Genomic DNA, 24,692 nt, shown 5'->3' on the forward strand with positions numbered 1-24,692 from the left:
TGAGTTGAGTGTACAGTATGTCGAACTTGGTGAAACAAAGATGCAAGGAAAAGATTGGTCGTGCAAAAAAGCAGGAGTTAGGAAGCGCCTTTTCAAACTAACTTTAATGATGTTAAAAAGCCTTTAGGTTTTTGAAAGCCACCATTGCAATAACATTGGTGAGTCTGAAAAGGTGCTCACCAATTCTTTCCGAATTGTTTATTACTACTGACTGAAGTCGTTCGCATCTTCCAGTCCGTCCCCTTTTGTCAAAAGATGCTTCAAAAGATCTGAGTCTCCAAAGGATGCAGTGGACGGGCAAAGAGAACGGAACAGAATAACAGAGTTGGAAGGGACCTTGGAGGTCTTCTAGTCCAACCCCCTGCTCACGCAGGAGACCCCGGCCTATACCATTTCAGACAAATGGCTGTCCAATATCTTCTTTAAAAAACCTCCAGTGATGGCGCACCCACAACAATAGAGGCTTGACCTATTCTCCAAAGCACCTGAAAGCAGGACATGGACATGGACATGGACATGGACATGGACATGGACATGGACATGGACATAATAGAATAGAATAGAATAGAATAGAATAGAATAGAACAGAACAGAACAGAACAGAACAGAACAGAACAGAACAGAACAGAACAGAACAGAACAGAATTCTTTATTAGCCAAGTGTGATTGGACACACAAGGAATTTGTCTTTGGTGCATATGCTCTCAGTGTACATAAAAAGAAAAGATACATTCATCAAGAATCCTAAGGTACAACACTTAATGATAATCATAGGGTACAAATAAGCAATCAAATCATATTAGGAAACAGTCTATATAAATTGTAAGGATACAAGCAACAAGGTTACAGTCATAAGTGGGAGGAGATGGGTGATAGGAACGATGAGAAGATTAATAGTAATGCAGACTTAGTGAATAGTTTGACAGTGTTGAGGGAATTATTTGTTTAGCAGAGTGATGGCGTTCGGGGAAAAAACTGTCCTTGTGTCTAGTTGTTCTGGTGTGCGGTGCTTTATAGCGTCGTTTTGAGGGTAGGAGTTGAAACAATTTATGTCCAGGATGTGAGGGGTCTGTAAATATTTTCACAGCAACATGAAGCAACGGATGGAAACTAATCAAGGAGAGAAGCAACCTAGAACTAAGGAGAAATTTCCTGACAGCGAGAACAATTAATCAGTGGAACCAGCTTGCCTCCAGAAGTTGTGGGGCCTCCATCACTGGAGGTTTTCAAGAAGAGATTGGACACCCATTTGTCTGGAATGATAGAGAATCTCCTGTTTGAGCAGGAGGTTGGACTAGAAGACCTCCAAGGTCCCTTCCCACTTTATTTATTTAGCATATGGTAAATACATGGACTTATAGTAGTTCAAATGTTAATGTCCAGTCCATCCAGCCATTTAAGGACTGGATGGTCTATGTTGGAAAAAAAACAGACATTGGGCTGGTGTAAGCCCTTCCAACTGTTATTCTGTTATTCCTGCAACTGCCATCATGCCCAGCTGTCAAAAGTAAAACAATGCCTGAGTTTGGAAGCTAAGCAGGGTTGGACTGGGGTTGGACTTGGATGGGAAGGAAATCCCAGGTTAGGCTAGGAAATATAAATTAACCAAATAACCATCCAAGCCACCCATACCACAAGAAATCAATACCAAATTGGAACTGCCCATCATTTTCTTATTTTTGCTAAATACTACCGGCGTACAGGTAGTGCTCGAATTATAACCAACATTTGAGCCCCAGTTTCTGCTGCTAAGCAAGGTGGTTGTTAAGTGATTTGCGCCTGATTTTACAATTTTCTTTTTTTGCCACGGTTGTTAAGCAAATCACTGCAGTTGTTAAGTGAGTCACATCGTTAAGCAAATCTAGCTTCCCCCATTGACTTTGTTGTTGGAAGCCGACTGGTAAAGTCACAAATGGCGATCACGTAACTCCAGGATGCTGCAACTATTGTAAATACATACCCGTTGCCAAGCATTGGAATTTTGATTGTGTGACCTTGGGGAATCTGTGATGGTCATAAATGTGAGGACCAGTCATAAGTCACTTTTTTCAGTGCCATTGTAACGTCGAACGGTGTCTAAACAAATGGTTGTAAGTTGAGGACTGTCAGGATCCAGCTAGTTGCCAGATATACGTAATCCTCAATTTACGACCATAATTAGGACAGGAATCCTGCTCCTAAGTCACTGGCAGTCGTAAATCGAGGCACCGCATGTCCAAACTTTTTCGACCATTTTTTACAGCACTCGTTAAGCAAATCTCCCAGTCGTAAGTCCGAATCCACTCTCCCAAGATTTGGACCACCTGGCCCTGGCTGAAGGATGTGTGAGCTGAGGTTTGTGGCAGTTTGGGGATTTAGCCAGCTTTATAATGCAGAGAAGGGTTTAAGGCCTCCCTTAACAGGCTCAGATTGGGGGAATATGACTAAGTGATTGAACTTAGTGGGTTACTCGCTATAGGTAATCCTCGACTTACCACAATAGGGACTGGGAAATTCGTCATTAAGCGGTACAGTCATTAAGCGAGGCATCGGGGGATCGCGTCTAATTTTACAGTCTTTTTGTTGTAATGGTCATTAAATGAGACATCGCAGGATGACTGACGACTTCAGCTTCCCCAGCTGACTTTGCTTCTCCACTCTTCCCTTCCCCTCCCCTCTCTCCCTCCCCTCTCTTTTTCCCTTCCCTTCTTTTTCCTCCCCTCTTCTATCTCTTCAGGTTTCATCTCCTCTTCCCTCCTCTTCCCTCTCCCCTACTTTCTCCCCCTCCCCCTTCTCTCCCCTCCTCTCTCCTCCCTTCTGCTGTCTCTTCTCCCCTCATCTCTTCTCCCCTCCCCTCCCCACTCTTTCTCCCACCCCCCTGGCCCCCCTTCTTTTCTTTCCTGTCCTCCCCTTTCCTGCCTCTTCCAGCCTTATCTCCTCTCCCCTATTCTCCCCTCCCCTCCCTCTCCCCTCCCTCCCACTTCTGCCGAATCTTCTTGTCTCTTCTTGCCTCATCTCCCCTCCCCTTCCCTAGTCTCCTCTCTCCCCTACTCTTTTCCCCTTCCCTAGTCTCCCTTCTCTTGTCTCTTCTGTCTCATCTCCCCTCCCCTCTTCCCTTCCCCCTCCCCTCTCCCCTTCCCCCTCCCCTCTTTCCCCCCACTCCCTCTCCTCTCCTCTCTCCTCTTTTTTATTCTCTCTCCTCCCCTCTCTCTCCTCTCCCCTCCCCTCCTTCTGCTCTCTCTTCTTACCCCTCTCCCCTCCCCTTCTCTTTCTCCCTCTCTCTTCCTCTCCCTCCTCTCCCCCCTCTCTTCTTCTCTCTTCCCTTCCACTCCCTTCCTTCCCAAAATGCACTCTTACATTTCAACTGCACGAAAGCTCATCTGCCCCCATTCCACTTCATTTTTTTTTCAACCGAAGTTGAAACAGATTTAAAACAGATTTTTTTTAAAAAAAAAATGATGGGAATACTGTTAACTATTCACCTGTCAGCAAGACTCCAATTTTAACTATTCAGATATCGCTGCACAAATTATAGCTTGCATTAATGGTTAAGATAAAACCAAGTTCAGCAGATTGCTTTTGAGTTAAAATTACTTTTAATTAAAGGGAACAGGAAGGAAGGAAGAGGGGAAGAAAGCAAGGGATGCTTTAAAAGGGAGAAAAGAGAAGCAAAAGGAGAGATTTGAGGAGCAAGTTCCAAAGACTGAAAAGGTGCCCTCTCTTGCACCAACGCATCCCTGGCATATGGTAACCCACATCCTTCGCCCACAACCCCACTGACTCTCAACAGATTTTACTATTTATTTAATTTACCTAGCCCGCTTCCCCCCATCCATCTCACAAGAGTGGCAGCCTACAATAAAATACATACTTGATTTACGACCACAACGGTGCCCAGAATTTATGTTGCTAAGTGAAACAATTTGTTAAGTGAGTTTTCTCCCATTTTACGACTTTTCTTGCCACAATTGTTAAGTGAATCACAGCAGTTGTTAAATTAGTAACACGGTTGTTAAGTAAATCCGGCTTCCCCATTGACTTCGCTTGGCAGGCGGTCGCAAAAGGGGATCCCGTGACACACCCCCCCCCCCACCCTCAGGACATTGCAACCGTCGTAAATATAAACCAGTCATCAGGCATTCGAATGCAAATCACGTCACCAACGGGGATGCTTGCAACGGTTCCTAAGTGTGAAAAATAGCCAAAGGTCATTTGTTTCAGTGCCGTTGTAGCTTTGAACGGTCACTAAACAAACTGTTGTAACTCGAGGACTTCCCGTAGAGGGGAACAAAATGCATCCTATGTCATAAAAACAGAGCGGCAGCCGTAAGCACCATTTTCCTTGAAACTCCTTGTTTTGTTTTGTTTTTTAAAAAGGTTTCCATAATTGGGGAGGCTGCTCCCTGCAGAAGCCAGAAAACCTCTCACTGAACTGGTTCTGTCATCACCAGATTTTCCAGGAAATGCGGCTTTCAGAAAATTGGTCTTTTTTTTTCTGCAAGGTGCAATGACCTTCTGTTAGTAACACAAAAAAGAAAAAAAGTGTGTTTTCTGTGCAGAATTTCTACACGGAAAGAGCTGGCTGGCTGCTGAGCTTAAAACGGGGGGAAAAAAAGCAGTTGTAACACCGGTAAATTGAAAGAAAAGTGGAGAGGAATCGGGCAATTTTAACCCTAGCAAGATGAGATTTGCTGGGGGTGGGTGGACAAGAGAGCCTTCCTGCATGTATACAGGCAGTCCTCGACTTACGACAGTTCATTTAGTGACCAAAGTTACAACAGCACTGAAAAAAAAGTGACTTATGGCCATTTTTTTCATACTTGTGACTGTTGTAGCCTTTCCAGGGTCAAAATTTGGACGCTTGGCAAGTGCTTCATATTTATGACCACTGCAGTGTCCCAGGGTCATGCGATCACCTTCCGAACAAGCCAAGTCAGGGGTGTCAAACTCGAGGCCTGTGGGCCAAATCTGACCCGTGGGCTCACCCTGGAAACAGCAACGGACCAGCCCACGGTGCCTCTGCCAGCGCAAATGGAGCTCCGTTTTTGCTGGCAGAAGGCTGCAGGAGATCGTCGCAGCCAAAAGTGGAGCCTCGATGAGTGACATCGAGCTGGTCAGCCCCCCCTCGCCCCCCTTCAGCCCCTCCAAGATCAAACACAACCCTGACGCGGCCCTTGATGAAATCAAGTTTGACATCCCAGAGCCAAGTCAACAGGGAAGCCAGCTGGATTCACTTAACTGTTGTGTGTGTCTGTTGTGTGGATGTTTGGGTGGTTTAGGGGTGGGGAATTTGTGGTGGATGGGGATTGTTATGTGTGTTGGACCTGGTCTTTGGGTGTTAAGTGGATTTCGTTGTATGGGTATACTGTGTATACATGTACAATGACAATAAAGTTATTATTATTATTTACTTTATTCATTAAACATGAAACTCAGACAACTGAGTTTTTATTATTTATTATATTATTACTATTATCTTTATTCATTAAATATGAAACTCAAGTCAACTGAACATTCAAAAATGCATCACAAATACCATTGACTGGTGCTAATGGTTGATACGGGTTGCTGCCACCATCCTAGGTATCAACCAAGTACCTTCTTAAGATGTACGTTGTTCCAAGTAGAGCAGTTTTTAGCAGTTCCGCTGGTGTTATTGCAGGAAGCTGCAATTTGCCAATGTATGTTATAAAATTCTTAGACATGGTACTAAGTGCCCCGATGACAATCGGTATTACTGTTATATGTTTCATCCATAGCCGTGTAGTTTCGATGGCCAGGTCGTTGTTGTTGTTGTTGTTGTTGTTGTTGTTGTTGTTGTTGTTGTTATTATTTAATCTTTAGTGAAATTCACAGCCTTTGAGGCTGGTTAATATCTCAGCAGCTCGAGTCCTAACTAAGGACCTAGGAACTATTAAGATATCGTCGCAGGATGTAAACTGTTCTGAGTAAAGTGGTTTTTTGTAGAGTCAAAATGTTCAAGTCCTGTAAATTTAGAATTTCTAAATAGCGAGGTAGCCCTTTGGGTATTGCTCCAAGGGCTCCAATTATAATCGGGACAACAATATATTATTATTATTATTATTATTATTATTATTATTATTATTATTATTATTATTATTAGCAAAAGCTCACTTAGCAACTGCCTTGCTTAGCAACAGGAATTTGGGGCTCAACTGAGTTAGTAAGCCGAGAAATACCTATACACATCTGACCGTATATGGCTTGTGATTTCCTAATTGACATCACGAGGCTCCTTCTGAAGGCTTTGAGAATCTGTGATGTTGATCCTGATGGAGAGAGCCTGGCAGGTGCGTGTGAATTTAGGGGAATTGGCAAACTTGTGACAGTTGTGGAATTTTAATAACAGGGGTTCAAAACAGCTGCTGGGAGGGAGGTTTGCTTACTCAGAAAAAGATTGCTATAAAATAGGATTTTTAAAAATCCATCCAAGGCAATGGAGATGGAGAGAAATTCTCCACGTTGCTGCCATCTAGTGGTAGGATTGAGGTTTTTCAGCTAGGTGCGGTTTGCAAACCTTGAGCTGTTTTGCCAACAACTACTAGTTAGGTGATCTTCAATACAGGGAGTCCTCGACTTACGGCCATAATTGAGCCCAGAATTTCTGTTGCTAAGTGAGACATTTGTTAAGCGAGTTTTGTCCCATTTGACGACGTTTCTTGCCACGGTTGTTAAGTGAATCACTGCAGATGTTTAGTTAATACGATTGTACAGGGAGTCCTCGACTTAACAACCACAACTGAGCCCAGAATTTCTGTTGCTAAGTGAGACACTTGTTAAGGGAGATTTGTCTCATTTTACAGCCTTTCTCACCACAGTCGTTAAGTGAATCACTGCCGTTATTAAATTAATACCATGGTTGCTAAGTGAATCTGGCTTCCCTGTTGATTTTGGTTTTCAGATGGTCGCAAAAGGGGATCACATGACCCCCAGGATACTGCAACTGTCATAAATATGAGTCAGTTGCCAAGCATCTGAATTTCGATCACATGACCATGGGGATGCCGCAACAGTCATAAGTGTGAAAAATGGTCATATTTTTTCAGTGCCTTTGTAACTTCGGTTGCTAACTGAATGGTCGTAAATCGAGGAATACCTGTATCATTGTGCAAGATCTGGGGGTGCCTGGGAAACCCATGGCAAACTCTGCAAGAAAGAACAAATAATCAAATCGCTGTCAAGAGTAATAAAGCACCCAAATTACACAGCCAAAACAGCACAGTTGCTTCTTCAGTGAAGCCCCCGATAGGGTCCAGTCAATCGAAAGAAACATTTTGTGCTTGCAGCTGCCTTATAAAGGTGATAAATTATAATTATAGGAAGTTAATGTGTCAATATACAGCGGCAGATGTAAATCTGCAGGGAATATTTTTTTCATTCCCCTAGGAGAGTCAAAAAAAAAGGGGGGGGATGAAAATGCAAATCGAAAATAAGAAGCAAAATAAGGAAAGGAAATGTTGGTTTTCATTGTCTATTTTTACTTTCGGAGAACCTTTGTACTTTAGCATCATATGCTTGAGATCAATTGTTGACATTTTTACTGTTAGCTGATATCCCTTCTCCATCCACTGAGTCAATAAATCAGAGGGTTAGAACTGAGCTTTCCCCATTTATCATCTTGCATGAATTTAACTGCTGGGTAGAAAGATTGTAAAATTGCACCGTTCAATGGTTATTCCCAGCCTTTAGCAAAGTTTTCAACCGTTGGCAGTAGAGTTTAATTGGCCATAGATCTTGCTACTGGGAACTGGCTTTTTCTTTAAAATATATAAATATATCTTTGGGCTCTTGAGTTTCTCTACCGATAGTCCTTGATTTATGACCACGGTTGGGACTGTCGCTCAGTCAGGTGGTCATTGAATGAGTTGCACCTGATTTAATGACCTATTTTGCCAAGGTCATTCAGTGAATCCAGAAGAAGAATATTTAGTAAATTAGAAAAATTAAAATTAGAGATTATATGTCTACAAAAAGTTCATATTAAGAGACAACATAAATATCTATTGGAGCAAAAGAAATTGGGAATACTATATACAACACTTGCCAGTCAAAGTAAAAGAGGTGACATTGTCTCCTAAGTCACTTTTTTCAGCACAGTCATAAATTTAAGTTTGTTAAAGCGATAGTCGTAAGTGGAGGACTATTTGCACATGTGGTTTTTTTTCTCTAAGACATGATCCTGGAAGTGGGGTGCTCTTTTTTTTTTCCAACCACATATAAGTAGTCCTCCACTTACAACAGTTCACTTAGTGGCCATCTGAAGTTACAATGGCAATGAAAAAAAAATGACATGAACGTTTTTCACACTTACGACCGTTGTAGCATCTATCATGGTCACGTGATCAAAATTCAGACATTGGACAACTGTTTCATATTTATGACGGTTGCAGCATCCTGGGTAACATGATCCCCTTTTGCGACCTTCTGATGAGCAAAGTCAATGGGGAAGCCAGATTCACTTAAAAACCATGTTGCTATAACAACTGCAACAGTTCACTTAACGACGGTGGCAAGAAAGGTCGTAAAACGGGGCCAAAAATCGCTGTCTCACTTAGGCAGCAGAAATTTTGGTCTTGACTATTGTCATAAGTCGAGGACTGTCGGTATCCAGGTGGGCCAATGGCTCAATAAGATTCTCATCCGAAGATCCTGGATTTGAAATTCTCTACTCATCTTGCATAGATGGCCGCCTGCCGTGTGTGAACGTGCTTTGAATTTCTCCAGGCAGCTTTAGGAGGCCGAAGAGAATTTTTTTTTTCCGCCTCTGAATCACTTGAGGTGACCAGTTCAAATTTGGTCTCAGCTTCTGCGTAGGAAGGTAAACAAGCTTTTTTCCGATGGGGATTGGTGAGCAAGCTGCAGATGGAGGATTGTAACAACTCTCCGGTTCCCATTCTTTTTAATTTGTCGCAGAGCTTACAAATTACGCCACTAAATTAATGGCAGCATTATTTATTTTTCCCCATTGAAAACAAGAACTTGTTAGCTTCAGCCTTCGAGGCATGGGGGGGTTCCTTGCTTTGAAAATGCTTCAGTTCCTTATTAGTATCCTCCGGTTTAAAAAAAAAAAAAAAGCAAAATAAAATTTCTCTCGTCGTTTCCGTTTTAGGGGACATTTTACAATATTTTAATGAGATTTACAAGTTGCTCCTCGGAAGAGGCTTCCGTGCATGGCGCAGACAGAGCTTTCCGTGTCCTGGGTAGACCAGAGACGGTGACAGAAGGAATGCAAAATGCATTATCATTGTGCATCAGTGTGGCGAGTCATTTCCACTTTTAAGTGCCTATTGTCTTACCTCCTTGCAGGAATAAATAAGGGCATTGCATTAAATCATAATACTGTTTATTTTGGATTTTAAAAAGATTTAAAATCTGAGAATCTGTTTAGCCTGTGCAGGGGTGTCAAACTCGAGGCCCGGGGGCCGGATCCAACCCGCTGGGGTACTTAGATCTGGCCCGCGGGGCTGCCCTGGAAACAGCCAAGGACTGGCCCGTGGTGCTTTTGCCAACGAAAACAGGCTCCAGAGCTCCGTTTTTGGCTGCTGCGGCCTCCTGTGACCCTCTGGCAGTGAAAACGGAGCTCAGAAGGGCCGCACGCGGTGCCTGTTTTCGCTGGCAGAACGCTTGGGCCACCACAGGTACCCTTGACAAGAGTGACATCGAGTTGGCCACACCCACCCCGGCCCCCCGAGGTCAAACACAACCCTGATATGGCCCGCAGTGAAATCGAGTTTGACACCCCTGGTCTTGTGGTTAAGGCACCCAGCTAGAAACCCGGAAACTCTGAATTCTAGTCCCACCTTAAGCATGAAAACTGGCTGGGTGACTTTGAGCCAATCACCAGGAGACAGTGAGTTCTAGTCCCACCTTAGGCATGAAAGCTAGGTGGGTGACTTTAAGACAATCACTAGGTGATGGTTTAGTTCCGCCTCAGGCATGAAAGATGGTTGAGTGACTTTGGACCAATCACCAGGAGACAGTGAGTTCTAGTCCCACCTTAGGCATGAAAGCTGGCTGGGTGACTTTAAGCCAATCACTAGGAGACGGTGAGTTCTAGTCCTGCCTTAGGCATGAAAGCTGGCTGGGTGATTTTAAGCCAATCACCAGGAGACAGTGAGTTCTTGTCCTGCTTTAGGCATGAAAGATGGTTAGGTGACTTTGGACCAATCACCAGGAGACGGTGAGTTCTAGTCCTGCCTTAGGCATGAAAGCTGGCTGGGTGACTTTAAGACAATCACTAGGAGACTGTGAGTTCTTGTCCTGCTTTAGGCATGAAAGATGGTTAGGTGACTTTGGACCAATCACCAGGAGACGGTGAGTTCTAGTCCTGCCTTAGGCATGAAAGCCAGTTGAGTGACTTTGGGCCAGTCCTTCTCTCTCATCTCAATCAACCTCACAAGGTGATTGTTGTGGACAAAATAGGTGGAGGAAGGAATATTAGATATGTTCCCTACCTTGAGTTTATTATTTTTTATAAAATATATAATAAATAATATATGGAACCAATATAGAAGCAATAAATAAATAACTTATTTTTGATACAAATTTTGTTTGTAGCAGCAGTGCCTTGCTAATCCTACAAGTAATAACTATGGTTATTTCTGGCTAGTTAAAACTTGGGTGAAAATCCACCAGAAACGGAGAGGATAAAATATGTGGAATCTGGATTTATAATTGTTGGAAAGGAAATCAGAAGCCATTCCTTTATATCTTTTTTTTTCTTTTATTTTTTATCAACATTCTCTTTATTTTTTTCTTTCATTTTTTTTTTCTTTAAATTTGAACTCTTCATTCTATAATTTTTTTAAAATAATTAAAAATCCAGTTTCGGTTCTCACCTAGACTGGAAAATATAGAAAAAAGAAATCTGAGCACAAGCCAATCCCAGATCTTCCCCATCATGGTATCAAACAAATGACATGAAATCCTCCAGAGCAAAGTTTGGCTTAGAGAAATAACAGAATAACAGATTTGGAAGGGACCTTGGAGGTCATCTAGTCCAGGGGTCTGCAACCTTAAATACTCAAAGAGCCATTTGGACCCGTTTCCCACAGAAAAGAAAACACCGGGAGCCACAAAACCTGGGTGGGTGTGGCCAACTCGATGTCACTCACTTCCACCAGTCACATGACCACCCCCCAGCCATGCCTACGTAGCTGGTCATTAGGGCAGAGAACCAGTTGTTAAAAAACACCGGGAACCACACAATCCTTTTGACATATCTCTCTCTCTTCTCCCTCCCTCTCTCGCTCCCTCTCTCCCCCTCTCTCTGTATCTCTCTGTTTCTGCCCTGGCCGCTTCTCCATCCCCCGCCATCACCCTTACCTTCTCAGGCCAGGCAAGGAGTGACTGGGAGGGGAGGGCGAGGGGCGGGGCCAGCCTGTGGTGGGATCACCTGAAGGGGAACCACAGCAGCGGGCCCAAAGAGCTACATGTGGCTCCGGAACCACAGGTTGCTGACCCCTGTTCTAATTTAATCCTCTGCTCCGGCAGGAAACCCTATATCATTTCAGACAAATGGTTGTCCAATCACTTCTTAAAAACTTCCCGTGTTGGAGCATTCACAACTTCTGGAGGCAAATCGTTCTACTGATTAATTGTTCTCACTGTCAGGAAATTTCTCCTTAGTTCTAAGTTGCTTCTTTCCTTGCTTAGTTTCCACCCATTGCTTCTTATCCTGCCTTCGGGTGCTTTGGAGAATAGGTTGACTCCCTCTTCTTTGTGGCAGCCCCTGAGATATTGGAAGACTGCTATCCTGTCTCCCCTAGTCCTTCTTTTCATTAAACTAAAGGAGAAAAATTGATTTTTCTTCAAACCCAAATTTGGGGTTAAAAACAAAAAAAGGAAGAAGCGTTTGGAAACCCTACCCCTTCCTTTCTGTTAATACCACCTAATTCCTGACTTCCACACTAGTGTGACCCTTGCAATTTAAATAAAGAAATAAGAATGCTTCGTAGCATCCTATCCTTCATCCTATTCTTGGGCCATAATATTAATTTATAATTATAAGGTGAGGTCCTTGATACTCTCTCTGCTTGGTTGTTTGCCTGAGGATGTTTCATTGCCTGATTAGGTAATATCATCAATGCTAGTGAGGATGCACAGAAATTATAATAACAATTCATTAAACCTGTATGAAATCTGGTTGGCTCAGTAATCAAAGAAATCACAATAAAATCAATTTAAAAAAACAAAGATAAAAATGGCAGGTACAGCCTCACTCTCCCCTGCCAAAGATGGGTGAATAATTGACAAAATGTCATCACATTCTCATAATGTGCCAAATTCCAGATGTAGTCCTTGATATTCCTAGTTATTAGGATCAATAGAATTTGTAAAGGATCTATTTGGGAAAGATGCATTTGAGAAGCCTGAATGGAGAGCATTGGGAACTGCCCCCAAGATCAGAGGCAGTAACAATAACAGATTTGGAAGTCACCTTGAAGATCATCTAGTCCAGGGGTCAGCAACCTGCAGCTCTGGAGCCGCATGTGGCTCTTTCATCCCTCTGCTGCGGCTCTCTGTCACTCAAAGTATGCATCACAACCGCCAATGTGTGATACCCGCTGGCACGCAATTTATTGAGCTTTTCACCCCTATAGGCCAACCATGGATAAATCCAAGAAAAGAAAAGTTTCAGAAGAAAACAGAACGTTTAATTCAACTACATATGCTAGTTTTGTGGCCGCGCAAGAAATAGTCAGGCACGGGAAGGGTTTTGTGGCTCCCGGTGTTTTCTTTTCTGTGGGAAACGGGTCCAAATGGCTCTTTGAGTGTTTAACGTTGCAGACCCCTGGTCTAGTCCAACCCCCTCAGGTGCTTTGGTAAATAAATTGGCCCCCCTCTTCCATATGGCAGCCCTTCAAACATTAAAAGACTGCTATCACATCGCCTCGGTTCTTTTTTTCAGCAGATTAGTCTAGGTAAAGGTAAAGGTTCCCCTTGCATATATGTGCTAGTCATTCCTGACTCTAGGGGGCGGTGCTCATCTCCGTTTCAAAGCTGAAGTGCCAGCGCTGTCCGAAGACATCTCCGTGGTCATGTGGCCGGCATGACTCAATGCCAAAGGCGCACGGAACGCTGTTCCCTTCCCACCAAAGGTGGTCCCTATTTTTCTACTTGCATTTTTTACCTGCTTTCAAACTGCTAGGTTGACAGAAGCTGGGACAAGTAACGGGAGCTCACGCCGTTACCCGGCACTTGGGATTCGAACTGCTGAACTGCCGACCTTTCGATCGACAAGCTCAGCGTCTTAGCCACTGAGCCACCGTGTCCCTCTATTAGGAATTAGGTATGTCCAGACTAGTCTAGACATGCCTATTTCCTGCAACCGTCCTTCATATGTTACAGCTTCCAGGCCTCTAATCATCCTTGTTGCTCTTCTCTGCACTCTTTCCAGAGTCTCAACATCTTTTTTGTATTGGGTGACCAAAATTGGATGCAGCATTCTAGGTATGATCTTACTAGGGCTTTATAAAACAATACAGGTAGTCCTTGATTTACAACAGTTCATTTAGTGACCATTCGAAGTTACAACAGCACTGAAAAAAAACACTTATGACCGTTTTTCAGAAGTGTGAGCATTGTAGCATCCCCATGGTCATGTGATCTAAATTCAGACGTTTGGCCACCGGTTCCTATTTATGACCATTGGTGTGTCCCAAGGTCATGGGATCCCCTTTTCTGACTTGATAAGAAAGTCAGTAGGGAAAACAGATTCACTTAACAACTGAGTTACCAGTTAACCGACTGCAGTGATTCACTTCACAATTGGAGCAAGAAAGGTCATAGAATGGGACAAAACTCACTCAACAAATGTCTCCCTTAACAACAGAAATTTTGGGTTCCATTGTGTTCGTAAGTCAAGGACTACATTAATATTGACTTATTTTTCTGACTCCTAACAGCAACCTCTTGAATAACATTCAACCACCAGACTGCTCTGCAGCATCTCACGTTCTCCAACATGGGGATTCTTTGCAATTTAACTCATTTTTCTGTTTGGCAGATATTCCACATGACGTATGACCTGGCCAGCGCTGTGATGCGAATCATCAATCTCATTGGGATGATGCTCCTTCTTTGCCACTGGGATGGCTGCCTCCAGTTCCTCGTTCCGATGCTGCAGGATTTCCCTATTGACTGCTGGGTCTCCATCAACGGCATGGTGGTAAGTCATAAGGAAACAGGCAACGGGGAGTCCTGATTGCTGCAGGAGTCCTCCTCCTCCTCCTCATCTTCTCCTTCTCCTCCTCCTCCTCCTTCTCATTCCTCTTCCTCCTCTCCTTCTCCTTCCTCCTTTTCTTCTTCCTCCTCCTCTTCTTCTTCTTCTTCTTCTCCTCCTCCTTCTCATTCCTCTTCCTCCTCTCCTTCTCCTTCCTCTTTCTCTTCTTCTTCCTCTTCTACTTCCTCCTCCTCTTCTTCTTCCTCTTCCTCCTCCTCCTCCTCTCCTTTTCCTTCTTCTTCTCCTCCTCCTCCTTCTCATTCCTCTTCCTCCTCTCCTTCTCCGTCCTCCTTCTCTTCTTCTTCTCCTTCCTCTTCTTCTTCCTCCTCTTCCTCCTCCTCCTCTTCTTCTTCTCCTTCTTCTTCTTCTCCTCCTCCTCCTTCTCATTCCTCTTCCTCCTTTCCTTCTCCTTCCTCCTTCTCTTCTTCTTCTCCTTCCTCTTCTTCTTCCTCCTCTTCCTCTTCCTCCTCCTCCTCTCCTTCTCCTCCTCCTTCTCCTCCTCCTTCTCATTCCTCTTCCTCCTCTCCTTCTCCTTCCTCCTCCTCTTCTTCCGCCTCTCCTTCTCCTTCCTCCTTTTCTTCTTCCTCCTCCTCTTCTTTTTCTTCTTCTTCTCCTCCTCCTCCTTCTCATTCCTCTTCCTCCTCTCCTTCTCCTTCCTCTTTCTCTTCTTCTTCCTCTTCTACTTCCTCCTCCTCTTCTTCCTCTTCCTCGTCCTCCTCCTCTCCTTTTCCTTCTTCTCCTCCTCCTTCTCATTCCTCTTCCTCCTCTCCTTCTCCTTCCTCTTTCTCTTCTTCGTCCTCTTCTACTTCCTCCTCCTCCTCCTTCTTCTTCTTCTTCCTCTTCCTCGTCCTCCTCCTCTCCTTTTCCTTCTTCTCCTCCTCCTCCTCCTCCTTCTCATTCCTCTTCCTCCTCTCCTTCTCCTTCCTCCTCCTCTTCTTCTTCTTCTTCTTCTTCCTCCTCTTCCTCTTCCTCCTCCTCCTCTTCTTCTTCTTCCTTCTTCTTCCTCTTCTTCTTCCTCTTCCTCCTCCTCCTCCCCTTCTTCTTCTTCTTCCTCTTCCCCCTCCCCTCCTCCTCCTCCTCATTATTGTTGTTATTATTATTATTATTATTAACCTTCCCAGAGGGCGTCCAACAAGCAAAGTCAATGGGGAAAGGCGGATTCGCTTAATGATTGCAATGATTCATTTAACGACCATTGCAAAAAAAGGTCAAACTCTGCCTCAATTGTGGTTGTAAGTCAAGGACTATCTGTAGGTTGCAGCATTTATAACTTCACACAGCCAGGCACTCCACAAGCAATTCCATCAACAGACACATTGGCCGACAAGCAGCCTTTGGAGCTCTCAGAATCCAGTTCAACCACACAGCCAACCAGAGACGGCACCGACCCTCAACTGACCCACATAACCGCTCCCCCCCAATGACCCTTACCTGATATAACCTCCCTATCCCAAGACCCATCACAAGACTCTCATTGATGATTCACACCTGACCCATCACAAGACCCTCACTTGACACACCCACACCTGAAGAACACCGACCCTGACATCCCCTAAACTCCACTGAAGACGTTACCAGCAAGCCCGGTAACAAAACGTTCGGAAACCAACCTACAAGCTCAGAGAATGAACCTTCGCCCTCATCCTACACCCAAGCGTCAGATATTCACCACTATTGCAATCTTTCTTTATACATGAAAGCCGGGTGACTTTGGGACAATCACCTGGAGACTGTGAGTTCTAGTCCTGCCTTACAAATGAACCAGTTGGGTAATTTTGGGCCAATCACCAGGAGACTGAGAGTTCTAGTCCCATCTTAGACATGAACCAGTTGGGTGACTTCGGGCCAATCACCAGGAGACTGTGAGTTCTAGTCCCATCTTAGACATGAACGCCAATTAGATGATTTTGGGCCAATCACCAGGAGACTGTGAGTTCTAGTCCTATCTTAGATATGAAAGCCAGTTGGATGACTTTGGGCCAATCACCAGGAGACTGTGAGTTCTAGTCCTGCCTTAGACATGAAAGCCAGCAGGATGATTTTGGGCCAATCACCAGGAGACTGTGAGTTCTAGTCCCGCCTTAGACATGAAAGCCAGCAGGATGATTTTTGGCCAATCACCAGGTGACTGTGAGTTCTAGTCCCATCTTAGACATTAAAGCCAATTGGGTGACTTTGGGCCAATCACCAGGAGACTGTGAGTTCTAGTCCCATCTTAGATATGAAAGCCGGCTTCCTGCATCTTCTTCAGTTCCTTTGACCTCCCATCTCTGATGTCACCCTTCCTAACCTATTTTCAGAAATCTGGATCTTTAAAAAAAAAAAAAGATAGATTGGACGTTGATATAACACTGGCTCAGAATGAATTTTTAGAGATACGAGCATGGGTCTAATTCCCTTTGCAGGGCAGTCTATTTAACTGGAGTTGTTTTCATTTCTCCCCTGTAGAACGATTCCTGGAGTGAGCTGTATTCCTTTGCGCTCTTCAAATCCATGAGCCACATGCTTTGCATCGGATACGGGCGCCAGGCGCCGGAAAGCATGACTGACATCTGGCTGACGATGCTGAGCATGATTGTGGGCGCGACGTGCTACGCCATGTTCATCGGCCATGCCACAGCCCTCATCCAGTCTCTGGATTCCTCTCGGCGCCAGTATCAAGAAAAGGTACGAGAGGTTTGGGGAGCGATCTGCTTTTTTTAAGTAATTTCTTTCATTTCCCCCCTTTTTTCCTTCTCGTTCCTTTTTCTTTCCCAATCTGTATTTTTTTTTCCTTCTATTCAGTCGTGTCCTATTCTCAGATACTGCCTGGACGCATGTATTCTAGACAAAGATTTTCAAAAATGGTTTGCCATTGCCTTCTTCTTAGGATTGAAAAAGAGTGACTGGCCCAAGGACACCCAGCCTAGAGCGGGGGGTGGGGGGTGGGGGTGTCTCCAAACATGGCAACTTTAAGGCTTGTGGACTTCAATTCCCAGAATTCCTCAGCCAGCCATGCTGAGAAATCCTGGGAGTTGAAGTCCACAAGTCTTAAAAGTTGCCAAGTTTGAAGGCTCCTGGCCTAGAGAACAATCGGATAAAGGAAGAGGAGGAGGAGCCCAAAGCTGCTAACAAGCAGAAAAACAAACTCAGAAAGGAACCTCCCTAACTATATCAGGCTCTAAAAAGAGATTGTGGGAGATTTGTACTTTCAGATTTGAAAGATTCTGTTAATGTAGTTTAAAAATAAAGTAGAATTGGATCATCTGGTCGTATTTCCTGTCTGCTCAACCTGGGAAGGCTGACGTTTGGTAATACTCTGCATAATATTTTTTTTTCTTATCCTTATCTTTTTAATTAGTAGTCATTGTTCCCCTTTTCACTTGGATGGCCCATAGATTAAAATATTCTTTTTTCCCCCTAGAGGTTTGAGTAGAAGTAATCCTCAATGTACGACCACAATTGAGCTCAAAATTCCAACTGCTAAGCAAGACAGTTGTGGATTTTTGCCCCAGTTACAACTTTTCTAGCCACCGCTGTTGAGTGAATCGCCGCAGACGTTAAGTTAGTGAAACGGTTGTTAGGTGAATCTGGCTTCCCCATTGACTTTGCTTGCCAGAAGGGCACCAGAGCTGATCCCATGACCTTGGGACACTGCCACCGTCATTAATATAAGTCAGTTGCCAGGCATCTGAATTTTGATCACGTGACTAAGCGGTCATGTGATCAAATGGTTATAAGTCACTTTTTTCAGTGCCATTGTAACTTCGACTGGTCCCTAAACGAATGGTTGTAAGCCAAGGTCTACCTGTATTTTGGATTCCAACTCATGTCATCTGATTTGGCCTCTTGTTTTCCCTTTTTTTAGAATAGCTACTTTTCTCTGTCTTTAGTGTTTTAGGGCAAACTTCTTTTTCTGAGTCTGCTCCCTTTCTCCATGGCCCCTGAGCAGCCACGTGTTTCCCGAAAATAAGACCCTGTCTTATAGTTTTTTGAACCCCGAAATAAGTGCTTGGCCTTATTTTCAGGTTGGTCTTATTATTTTGGGGCGCGTGGATCAAGATGGGGCTCCTCCTGCCATCTTACCTGATTTCCAGCTCTGCATTTAAATATTTTCGTGGAGGGCTTATTTTCGGGGGGAGGCTTATTTTAGTGCATGCGCTCAAAAGCCTGATTGGGCTTATTATCAGGGGATGTCTTATTTGGGGGGAAACAGGGTAGCTCTTGCCAGCTGTGATGCAATAGAACAGGGGTGTCAAACTCAATTTCATTGAGGGCCGCATCAGGGCTGTGGTTGACCTCAGGGGGTAGGGCTGACTGGGTGGGTGTGGCCAGCTGGGTGGGTGTGGCCATCTTGATGCCATTCCCCAAACTGCTGGCATGTTTCCTCTTTGCATTGGGTAGACTGGGCAGAAGCAACACTGGCCGGCCCCTTACATTGTCCAGGATGGCCCCATGGACTGGATCCGACCACATTGCAGGCTGGATCCAGCCCACAGGCCTTGTGTTTGACACCCCTGCAATAGATTCATCTCTGACTTGCTTTGATTTCCCTTTCCTTTGGATTCCTGAAATGAGACCTTCTGCTTAAGCTCTCCCAGTTAATTTCTCCTCCACCTTCTGCCTCCTGCAGTACAAACAAGTGGAACAGTACATGTCCTTCCACAAACTCCCAGCTGACTTCCGGCAAAAGATCCATGACTACTATGAACATCGCTACCAGGGCAAAATGTTTGATGAGGACAGCATCCTAGAGGAACTGAACGAGCCACTGCGAGAGGTAAGCCTCATACACACACCAAAAGGGAAAGGTGGACAAGCAAGGGGTGGATCTTGGGTGAAGGTCTTCATTGTCCAATAGCGGAATTTAACAGAATAACAGAGTTGGAACGGATCTGGGAAATCTTCTAGTCCAACCCCCTGCTCAAGCAGGAAACCCTATACCATTTAGGACAAATGGTTGTCCTATTTGTTCTTAAAAACCTCCAGTGTTGGAGCATTCACAACTTCTGGAGACAAGTTGTTTCCCTGATTAATTTTTCTCACCGTTAGGAAATTTCTCCTTAGTTCTAGGTTGATTCTCTCTTTGATTAGTTTCCATCCGTTGTTTCTTATTCTTCTATCAGGTGCTCTGGAGAATAGATTGACACCCCCCCTCTTCTTTGTGGCAGCCCCTGAGATATTGGAACACTGGTATCATGTCACCCCTAGTCCTTCTCTTCATTAGACTAGACATATCCAATTCCTGCAACCATTCATCAGACTAGACTTGAAAATGGAACCTTTATATCTTGAGGTAGCCTGCCTTAGGCAACCTTGAAAGACCATTTCATGGGTTAATCTCTTTCTGGGGTCTGCTATCTAAGGCTGATTGGTCTAAATCAGTGTTTTTGAAACTTGGCAATGATAAGATCTATGAACTTTCAATTCCCAGAATTCCCCAGTCAGCAGTAACTTCTTGGAGCTGAAGTCCACACAACTTAAAATTACAAGATTGGGAAACACTGATTAAAGATTCCAACTTCCTGCCTTAAAAGTACGCCATACTTCAAAAAAAACAGGGAGACAAACAAAAGTTGGAGCCCACCCATTCTTAAGATGACTTGAAAGTTCCCCCAAAACAGCACTGTGTCCTATTAATGAGCAGTTGTTTTCTCTTCACCCAAAGGAACATTTAAGAAAAAGCTATTTTTGCGTAAATCATTTTTGTTGTGTCTGTCGCTCTCCAGGAGATTGTCAACTTCAACTGTCGCAAACTGGTCGCCTCCATGCCACTCTTTGCCAACGCCGACCCCAATTTTGTCACGGCCATGCTTACCAAACTGAGATTCGAAGTCTTTCAACCAGGGGACTACATCATCAGAGAAGGCACCATCGGGAAAAAGATGTACTTCATTCAACATGGGGTGGTCAGTGTCCTCACAAAAGGCAATAAAGAGATGAAGCTTTCAGATGGCTCCTACTTTGGAGGTGAGATAAATCAAGGCCTTCTTCATTCATATTTGTGGCATTCTAAGGCACAGGGACAGGTTTCCTTCCTAAAATGAGGGTCCCTTGGCATTTGGAGAACATAAGTTTGGTTCCAGAGGTGGGATTCTACCGGTTCGGACCAGTTCGGGAGAATCGGTAGCTCCGACGATCAGCTGGGAGCGAACTAGTTCGGTCCGACAATCAGCTGTGCCTGCCTGCCCGCCCCTGCGCTTTAATCACCTTTATCTTCGCAGCTGATTAGCATGGCAGAGCGGATTGCTGCGCCTCAGCTGTTTTAATTCCCTAGCACTAACACGGAAGGTGATTTTTCGTTCAACTGTGCATGCGCGCATCTGTTACAGGCATGCACAAAGCACGCAATCACCAAACCGGTTGTTAAACCAGAAGGATCCCACCGCTGTTTGGTTCACTTTCAAAATGGCTTCCACAGAAGACACTAGACCGTTCCCAAAATGGCTGTCAGGATAGGCATGAGCAGGTCCCAAACTGTCCAGAAGACAAAATAGCCCCAAAGAATTTTTTTTTAATCTTCGGGTTAAGGAAAGAAAAAGAAAAGAACTGAATTTAAAATTGTGGTATTTATAGTAACCAGCTTCACTGGAAATAGTTGAAGGAAAAAAAGACAAGGTGGGATCCAGTAGATATCTTTGTGAAGGACAGGAAGAAGTTGGGTTTAACCTCACAAAGAATCAGTGGTGAAATGTAAAATTTGTTACTACCAGTTCTATGGGTGTGGCTTGGTGGGGGGGTGTAATGTGACTGGGTGGGTATGGCCAACTTTTTTTTTTAACTTTTAAAAGCATTTTTTCTACAACCTCTTCAGCTGAAGAGATTGTAAAAAAAATGCTTTTAAAAGGCTCTGATGACCCCAGCTGAGTTGCCTCATCGGCAGAGGCTTTTTTTTCTTTTAAAAGCATTTTTTCTACAACCTCTTCAGCCACAGAGGTTGTAGAAAAAATGCTTTTAAAAGTAAAAAAAAAAAGCCTTTGATGATTGCACGGCTCAGCTGGCGCAGGGATTTTTGGTACCGGTTCTCCGAACCACCCGCCGCCATCACTACTGGATCGGGCGATCCGGTCCGAACCGGGAGCATTTCACCTCTGCAAAGAATGTATATATTCTTCTATCATTAAGGGGGAAATCGTTTAGAATCCAGTTTTGGGATTCAGTTGATTTTTTCATCTTTTCTCCAGAGATTTGCCTCCTGACCAGAGGGCGTCGAACTGCGAGTGTCCGTGCGGATACCTATTGCCGCTTGTATTCCCTCTCAGTGGACAATTTTAATGAGGTCCTAGAGGAATACCCCATGATGAGGCGGGCTTTTGAAACGGTTGCTCTGGATCGCCTGGATCGCATTGGTACGTAGGAAGAATTGGCATGGGGAGGGAAGGGTAGGGGCTGATGGGCCGCAGTGTCCCAGTTGAAAACACTGGGGAAAAAAAGACATCCAGGTTTTATTTGGAAGGTATGAACTGCATGTTAAGAGGAATGGGTAGTCCTCAACTTAAGACCACAATTGAGCCCCAAATTTCTGCTGCTAAGTGAGACCTTTGTTAAGTGAGTTTTCCCCCTTTTTAAAAACTTTCTTGCCACCATTGTTAAGTGAATTGCAGCAGTTGTTAAATTAGTAACACCGTTGTTAATTTATTAGGACTTCCCCAGTGACTTTGCTTGTCAGAAGGTCGCAAAAGGGGATCCCATGACCCCAGAACACTGCAACCGTCATAAGTACAAGTCAGTTGCCAAAAGTCTGAATTGATTACACAATCACGGGGATGCTGTAACAGTTGTAAGTGTGGTTTTCAATGGTGGTGTAACTTTAGTCACTAAACGAATGTTTCTAAGTTGAGGACTAACTGCATTCAAGATATTTCGAGGTTTTGCAGGATACTACAAACAGCCGTAAATGCAGCCCAGGTGGCGAGAGTCCAAAGTGTGGGCGTGTGACTTGGGAGCAACCGTTGGAACTTTGAAACTGGGTTGTAAGTTCTCCCTCTCCCCGGTAGATCCATCCTAACTTTTAACAGTCACTAAGCGACTGGTCATGAGTCAAGACTATCTGACATAAGACATAAGACTATCTGTAGTTTTCCATGGGTATGGGAAGTGCTATGCAAGGGTGTCAGTGTGCTTGGGTGTCTATGAAGATTCTCAGTAATCTAGGTCACAGTTGTCCCTAAGGTGCTTTTTCCAAAGGCAATTGGGCTTTCTTTGTTTTTACTTGAAAACGTTTCGCTTCTCAATCCAAGAAACTTCCTCAGTTCTGACTGAATGGTGGAGAATGGAAAGATTTATGTTCCTTGCAGTCATCTGGTCATTAGCACTCTCTCTGAGGATTCTCCTTTCAGCAGTTCCCCGAAGGCACAGACAAACCTCCAAGTGGCCTCAACGACTCTCAGAGAGAGTGCTAACGACCAGATGACTGCAAAGAATACAAATCCTTCACCATCATTCACTCAGAACTGAAGAAGCTCCTTGGACGAGAAGCGAAATGTCTCCAAGGACAAAACAAAAGAAAGTCCAGTTGCCTTTTGAAAAAGCACCTTTGGAAGATTGGACTTGGATGCAAGGAAATCACGACTTCTACTCTTCTCTTGCAGGCAAGAAGAACTCCATTCTCCTGCACAAGGTGCAGCACGACCTCAATTCAGGCGTCTTCAACAACCAGGAGAACGAGATCATCCAGGAGATTGTCAAGTACGACCGGGAGATGGTTCAACAGACCGAGTTCCAACAACAAACCGCCATGTATACCCCAGCTCAGCCCCAGGTCACCTCAGCGATCGCCACCCTCCAGCAGGCCGTGGCAATGAGCTTCTGCCCGCAGATGGCCAGCCCGCTGGTCGGCCCAATCAGCCTCGGCTCCCCACGGATGGTCCGCCGGCTCCAGTACCAAGGAGGTCTCCCCGGAGCCTTCTCCATCTCGCCAGCCTTGCTTCAACAGCATCACCAACAGCAGCAGCTGAACCTACAACAACAGCAGCAGCAACAGCAACAAATGGGTGGCCCGATGTTCCAGAACATGCCGCGGCCCCCGCAGCCGAATGTCCCACTCCAGCAGCAGCCCCCACCTCCCCAACCTCCGCTGGTTGCTTCCGCCGGCCCCTTCCCCTCCGTAGTGTCCAGTTCCTCTTCCCAAAGCCCTCACGCCAGCCGGACGTTCCCTTACGGGGGTGCCAAGGGTCAGTCGGGGTCCCAGCTCTCGCTAACTCAGCAGAAGCCGCCCGGTTCGCCGCAGCGGCTGGCGGCTCACAAGAGCACCCAGGCTCTTCACACAAGCAGTCTCAGCCAGGAGACTCGGCCTCTTTCGGCCTCCCAACCCTCCCTTCCCCACGGCGTTCCTCAGACGCCGAGCCAGAGCCCGCCGTCTTCGGCTCACGAGTCCAACGCTTCGCTCGCCACAGGGCAGGGGGCCTCGCCGTCATCGCCGGCCACTTCGACCCAGAATGCCGGTAACACCCCACCAGCCACATTGCGGCCGGCGCCCCGGGCGCCCCACCAGATGACCATGGCTGCCGCGTATCCTGGGACAGCTGCCTCGGGCATTCAACAGGACCCGGGCAGTGCCCGCAAGGATTCCATTATTAGCGCCCCCGATACGGACTCAGCAAAGTCTAGGCTTCCGTCCAATTTGTGACCCTCGATTTAATCTGCAGGTGGGGGGGCGTCTGGTAGTGCTGGGAGGGTAGGACTCCCCCCACCCCCTCACCCTAGCTGTGGGGCAGCATGAACTGGCAAGGGGGAAGTTCTGCGGCACCCCTCTTGGCTCTCTTTCTGTCATGCTGACCATCACTTGCTCTGCAATACTAGCGGGGAAGGAGCGCCCCAGATCCGTGCAGTCGTGTGCTTAACCAGGTGGGGCTGGGGCACATGGGATCTGGTGTCAGGGAAGTTCGGCGGGACTTCTGCCTCTGGAGGGAGGAGCGATGCGTGTGGAGTGGGGTTTTTTTTTCCTAGCCAGGAGACAGGGTGCCAGAGACGTAGGAGCCGCTCGTCCCATCTTCTTCCTCACCAAAGTTTGGCTCCTGTCTGGCTGTCATCTTCATCCCGCCTTGCCCCGCTGTGTCCATTCCGTGGAAAGCCATATCTAGATTCTCATGCAATTTAATCCAGTGTGTGTAAAATATATACATACTTATATATATATATATACATATATATAAAATACCGAGAGAAAAATTATATATATTTAGGAGTTAAACTGCATACGCAATGCCTTATACGCCACGCTCCGTGCTGAACCCAAAGGGGAAGAGACCTGTTGAGGAGACGTTGAGGAAGGACGGTGTGGAACGATGTCGATTCTTTCAGGCCGACTTTTGCTTATCCCTAGAACAGTGTTTCTTAACCTTGGTTGTTTTAAACCGTGTGGACTTCAACTCCCAGAATTCCCCAGCCAGCATTTTGTGGACTTCAACTCCCAGAATTCCCCAGCCAGCATAGGAAAGTCAGCAGGTGGAATTCTGGGAATTGAAGTCCACAAATGCTTAGTTGGGGA

The 24,692-nt window shown here is 45.2% G+C and overlaps 1 protein-coding gene across 1 annotated transcript in view; it reads left to right on the forward strand.

Annotated features, from left to right (window-relative positions):
• Window positions 1-23,831, forward strand: part of HCN2 (hyperpolarization activated cyclic nucleotide gated potassium and sodium channel 2) — an 81,450-nt gene extending 57,619 nt beyond the window's left edge. The window contains exons 3-8 of the mRNA XM_070931867.1: window positions 14,009-14,170; window positions 16,673-16,891; window positions 18,837-18,983; window positions 19,933-20,173; window positions 21,388-21,552; window positions 22,795-23,831. Coding sequence (XP_070787968.1) covers window positions 14,009-14,170; window positions 16,673-16,891; window positions 18,837-18,983; window positions 19,933-20,173; window positions 21,388-21,552; window positions 22,795-23,831 — 1,971 coding nt within the window. The remainder of the gene's footprint in view (window positions 1-14,008; window positions 14,171-16,672; window positions 16,892-18,836; window positions 18,984-19,932; window positions 20,174-21,387; window positions 21,553-22,794) is intronic.
• The last annotated feature ends 861 nt before the right edge of the window (window positions 23,832-24,692 follow it).

The sequence above is a fragment of the Pituophis catenifer genome, unplaced genomic scaffold (assembly GCF_029215685.1).
Source record: "Pituophis catenifer annectens isolate HBS135680 unplaced genomic scaffold, rPitCat1.0.hap2 SCAF_1, whole genome shotgun sequence".
Classification (NCBI taxonomy): domain Eukaryota; kingdom Metazoa; phylum Chordata; class Lepidosauria; order Squamata; family Colubridae; genus Pituophis; species Pituophis catenifer.